Source organism: Physcomitrium patens, chromosome 22 (genome assembly GCF_059467195.1).
Source record: "Physcomitrium patens ecotype Gransden chromosome 22, ASM5946719v1, whole genome shotgun sequence".
Lineage (NCBI taxonomy): Eukaryota > Viridiplantae > Streptophyta > Bryopsida > Funariales > Funariaceae > Physcomitrium > Physcomitrium patens.
Window position 1 is genome coordinate 4,508,450 of NC_143431.1, and position 5,649 is coordinate 4,514,098.

A 5,649-nucleotide genomic window follows, 5' to 3' on the forward strand; every position below is an offset into this window, starting at 1 on the left:
TTTAAAATGTAGAAAATTTTATTATTCCAAAAAATGAGATATTTAAAAATACCCTTCTTAACAACCATAATCTTGCTAGAAATCCCAAATCTAAGAAATCCTAAATCTTATCAATTCTAAATTCTACACCCTATTAAATTTAAATAAATCATATATTAAATCTAAATAAGTCTAAAGAAAATTCTAAAAGATTTTAAATAAAAAAAAATGAAAATCCTAAAGAAATCCTAACTCTAAATAAGTTCTTACTAAATCTTGAATGTATCCTATAAAACTGTATAAAAACTTTCAAAATTATCATTAAATCTAAAAGTTATCTTAAAAAAATCCTTAAGAAAACCTTATCAAATTCTGGAAATTCCTATTAATTCCTAAAATAAATACTAAAAACTCTTAAAAGCCTGAATAAAACCTTCAATAAACCCTGTTGATCTCTTAAAAAAATATATCATATTCTAATTAAATCTTAAAGAAATCTTAATAAACCTTTAAAAAAAAATTAAAAAAATTAAAAAAACTTTATTTTTATTTTTTTAAAAAAATTAGAAATCTTAACACATTTAATGAAATCCCAAAAGAACTCCAATCAAATCTTGATATATTTCTAAAGAATCCTAATCAAACTTTAAATTTTAAGCAAAATATATAAATAATCTATAATTTCCTATTGAATAATTAGATTAGCTTTACATTTTGAATACTACTTGTTATGTAAGTCTTATGAAGGTATAAAAATTTTAAAAAATATTAAATTTAAAAATTCTAAAATAATGATAAAAATCTAAATTGATGATACTTGGTACTCTAAAGTCAAGTTGATAAAGAACTCCTATATTGTATCTTACAACTTAGTCATTAATTTATGCTTAAAATCTTTATATAGCTTTAATATTATATCTATTTTTAATATTTCAAAAAATCCGCTTCATCTAATCTTTTAATCTTTAGATATTTAAAAATAAATAACTAAATTTGATTTGTATATTTTTTGCATATCTTTATATATGTAGACCAATATTTTTTAATTGAATTATTAAAATCAAACAAAAATTAAAAAATAATTTTCTTGCTTGAAAACCAATCTACTTAAAAAAATTCTATAATAGATTAATCTAACACTTTTTAAAATTAAGCCAAGAACCACACTAAATTTTATAGCTTTTGAAATTACAATGTTTACTGACCTGCTTTTTCTTTTGATTATTAAAGATCTTTCTTATATCAAAATCCTATAAATTTATACTCTTAAAAAGCTCTTAAAACCTCCTTTCATAATCTTGTACTTCAAAAGAAATTCTTCTTTGTCATGAATGTCTATTTTTATGCATTTAATGTGATTTTAACTTTAGTTCATAAATGGTCCCTCTTTGAATATCAAATTAATCTATATATGATATTTTTTTAAACCTATTTTTTACATTAATCTAAAGATAATTTTATAAATTTTCTATCTATTATACCTAATCTTATCTAATTTTGGCTCTTGAAAGTAGAAAGAGGCCTTTTTATTTAAAAAATGTAGCATAAATTAATTTTTAAATAGATTAGAAATCACCAAGAATTATAATTAAATAGATTTATAAAGAATTTAGAATGTTGTGTATATCAATAAAAGAAATGAACAGAAGATTATATTTTAAATTAGATTTAGTCAATTTGAATATATTACTATGGCATTTAAATTTTAAAATTCTCTTCTAAAATTAGATAAATGGTATATTTTATAAATTTCTAAATAATTTTGATGTATATTATTAGGAAAATCTTTTTATCTATTTCAAGAATATTGAGAAGTATAAACATTTTTACTTCATATTTTAGAAGCTTGGAGATGTACAATTACATGCTAATTTTTTTTTAATGTATATTTTACATAATATAATTAAATGAAAAAAGTATTAATTGATTTAATAAAACCTTTTATTACTTTAAAGAAACCTTAAATTGTTAAATTTTTGTTATCTACGTTTTTTACTTTTCTATTATTTTCTCCCAACCATACTACTTAGGGAGGTGAAACAATGACATACATCCTTCTAAGAGAAAGTAAATGCCATTTTACTTCACTTTAAAATGAACCAATAATAATAATAATAATAATAATAATAATGAACTTGAAACACCATAAATTCTAAAAAAATTACAACCCGTCTTTCCAGATGCCATTGAATTATTTGTCTAACGAACCAGAGGTCAATACATCTTCCTTTTTAGGCACCGAATAATGAATTCCATCATGTACCGACTCCCATTTTATGTTTATATATTAAACTGCAGCTGTCTAAAACTTTTCTTGCAGCTTGCAAGAACAAACCATCAAATTGTGTAAAGCGTTTGTATGCTATCACTAATTCTTTGAATAAAGATCACAGCAGATCCTCCTTGGCACGAAGACTAGAGTATTCAAGCGGCTCCAAGGGAAAATTAGAAGAACAGAATGCTTTCGATGCACCATGAAGAATTGTAACATACCCCACATATTCATTGATTGATAGAGGCACAAAACTGTAGCATAGAGTTGAATTACTGTAACATCTCTTGATGCAGGGTTCATGAATCGTCTACTTCCGTTGTTCTAAGATGGAATGTGCGACTCTATCCCGCCGGTATAAGCCAAGGCTTTAATGGTTACAACTGGAGCAGGAGGCACTAAGTAGAAAAGAGGAAATCCTAAATCTTCGCTCATCTAGAATTCACCGATTACTCTCCCGGGAAAACGGATTGACATTTCACTGCTCCAATTTCAATTTTCCACCAATGTTCGATGTGTTCTTATAACAGTTTCTTTCTTCGTACTACGATAATACCTTTAAAATGTCTAGATTCTGGAGTGAGAACCAGTGTAAGTAGAACGTTCGACCACTCCAAACGGAGAGGACCTTCCGTCTTGCATCACCGACAACCGGGTTCTATTCTTGCTAGCGGCTCTCTAGTGAGCACTTTCAGATGGTCGTAACCCCAATTAGCTTCAACACAGCCTTCCTGTCTGGCATGGATGGGATAGCACCCTTCCCTGTGGTGGTGATAGCCCCGCATGCGCAAGCGAATTGTAGCGCTGATCGCAATGCGATCTCGTCGTCTAACAGCCCTTTGTTCTTCGCCAGGATGTGCAACAATCCTCCTACGAATGCGTCGCCTGCACCCGTGGTATCCACTGCGTCGACCTGATCGACACCAAACCACTAATTTGTCAACAAATTTTCAAGCTATGATCGATAATGCATCGATCACAATCCTCACCGACCACACGGACAGGTCAATTGCATCAGTCTTTAAAACCATTTGTGTGTGTGTATATATATATTTACATTTATATATTTATACATTACCTTAAAAGACATCACGCGCCCCTTGAAGCCTCGAGTATAATACCGGCATCCATCGGGGCCATCAGTGACAAGCAAGAGCTTGAGGTTGGGGCGCCACAATGACAGGACTACTTCGTCCAACTTGTCGTTGCCGCCCTTCGTCAGGAATTTCACTTCCTCGTCAGAAACCTTGATGAGGTCCGCTTGGTCCCATATGCTCATTATACCTTCATGAGCAGCTTCAGGTGACGGCCACAGAGCCAACCGCAAATTAACATCATAGGACATGAGCGACCCACTCTCTCTTGCCAACTTCATTGCAGCGCATTGCGTCGACCTGGAGGGCTCAGAAATCAAGGAAATAGACCCGTAATGGAATGTACTCGACCGCCGGATTAAATCTTCGTCGAGCTCCGACGGCACCATCAGCATGTCGGCACTGGGGTTCCTGGCAGACGAAACAGCTACCGTTGTTAATCCAAATGCAAAACTGACTTTCAATTGCAAAGTTGCGCAAAATTTTGTTGGGCTTCTTTCAACTAAAATTGAAGAAGCATACCGGAAGAACATGAACTCTCGCTCGCCATCGCTTCTGAGAGTGACAAAAGCAAGTGCCGTGCGTGCGTTGGAGTCGAACCGCAAGCCCTCTACGTCCACCTTGTTGGACATTAGCACATCCGCAAGCATGTGACCGAACTCATCGTCACCAACCTTGCCGATGAAGGCAGCGTTCCCTCCGAGCCGACTCACGCAGACTGCCACATTCGCGGGCGCGCCGCCGGGAGCCTTCTTAAAGGCCGGTGCTTCTGCCAGAGAGACCCCAGCCACTGTTGGCACAAAATCGATCAAGAGCTCCCCGTAGGCAACAATGAGCCCACCGGCGGAGTTCATGTCCGCGTTCTCCATGTGAAGCGAGAATGTTCAAAGCAAAGCTGTTGCCTTCGAATCTGCCCCACAAAGACCTTCATGTCAATATATCCTCTGTAGACAACAAATCCTTGCACCTTCTTGTCTCAAATCACCGTGATAGGTAGAAACTCTCAGAGCATTGAAGTGCGTCATTACGACAAAGAAACTAACACAATAAGTCACACGCACACCTTCACATTCCACATTTACTGAAGATAAGTGGATTTAATATCCTGAAGGAAAGGCAAAACGCCACATTACCAAGATATAAGAGAACTGGTTTACCTCTAGATCGCGGCTAGTCAGTTCGTACTTCTAGTTCAGATTTGGAAGAAAATTTGATGTAGCATGCAAGAATGCAGGGAGGAGAGAAGAAACCCGTGTTTGGGGTGATATTCAGAGCTCAGCTCAAACAACGAGACGGGTTTCCTTCCTCCTACATTGATCGCTCCGGATCTCGGTCTAATATCTCACGCGACTACCGAGTTCTGTGGTGTTTCTTTCTGGAAATGCTTGCATGCTGACAGATGGAGCATCCTTTGCTCAGTTGGAGGGTGGAGGATGACCTTTAAAATCAACACCAATATTACATTGTGTGCTATACCTCACCATCACACACATGAATCTACATGCTGGGTAACCCGTTTGTCTTACTGGGCGACCGAGGTACAATGCACCCACCGCAAAGGAAATATCTGCAACAAATCCTTACACAAGGAGCCCCAGCAAGTCGATCAGAAATATCAATCAATCGCAAGCCGCGTGCTAACCTCAGGGCGAAGAGGCCGTGCTGCGGAGGCGATAGCTCCGATGCCCTCCCTGGAACCCCATTTAACTGAAGCTGACTGGCAAATCGATGATCACCGGTGATGGATGAGATCTTATTCAGCTCTGTTGGAATTGTTTGCATAGACCACCTTTGTGACCCATTGGCACACATTACATTCCGTGGCATCATGATTCTCAAAGGGGTATTTTGTATTATAACCGGCCATCAAAAAAGAAATACATCCTGTTCTTGCTGAAGAAATGCAATGAAATTCAACTTGAATGAATCTAGTTTAAAAGTTTCTAGAATTGAAAAGGTCACTAGTTTTACTTGTTAGGTAAATGAATAAGCAGATAAGCTAGTTGCCAATATTGTAGATTAAAATGTTTGATAATTGGTTGAATTCACTGAACTAACTCCCATAAACTATGGAATATCATCAAGAATCTTGTCACTTAAATGACAACATGGTCTTGAACAGAATAAGATTTGTGTCGGATGAATTCCACCATAATTTCCGCACAAGGGTGATGTTCAATTAGCTTCAAAAGTCGCATGATTCATTTGTTCCTTCATTTTTATTTTTATTTTGCCATTGTTTGTATGTACATTGCTCAAACACACCCTTGTCCTGCCTGGCTTCTTTGGAATAAAATTACAACT

General features: G+C 35.2%; 1 protein-coding gene across 1 annotated transcript; it reads right to left on the bottom strand.

Annotated features, from left to right (window-relative positions):
* Nucleotides 1–2,459: 2,459 nt before the first annotated feature.
* On the bottom strand, nucleotides 2,460–5,056 carry LOC112274666 (putative fructokinase-7). The gene is made up of 4 exons (XM_024504329.3): nucleotides 4,503–5,056; nucleotides 3,868–4,255; nucleotides 3,330–3,756; nucleotides 2,460–3,164 (listed from the first exon to the last, which is right to left on the bottom strand). Exons 2-4 carry the CDS (start codon nucleotides 4,212–4,214, stop codon nucleotides 2,943–2,945), a joined length of 996 nt encoding a protein of 331 aa, XP_024360097.1. The 5' UTR covers nucleotides 4,215–4,255; nucleotides 4,503–5,056; the 3' UTR covers nucleotides 2,460–2,942.
* Between the last annotated feature and the right edge of the window lie 593 nt (nucleotides 5,057–5,649).

What these genes read in the sequence shown, in the direction of transcription:
- LOC112274666 (XM_024504329.3), bottom strand. Translation starts at nt 4,214, where the DNA reads ATGGAGAACGCGGACATGAACTCCGCCGGTGGGCTCATTGTTGCCTAC. An exon ending in CGAGAGTTCATGTTCTTCCG is followed by an intron (nt 3,757 to 3,867) that starts GTATGCTTCTTC and finishes TTCGTCTGCCAG; the next exon opens with GAACCCCAGTGCCGACATGC. An exon ending in GGCGCGTGATGTCTTTTAAG is followed by an intron (nt 3,165 to 3,329) that starts GTAATGTATAAA and finishes GGTGTCGATCAG; the next exon opens with GTCGACGCAGTGGATACCAC.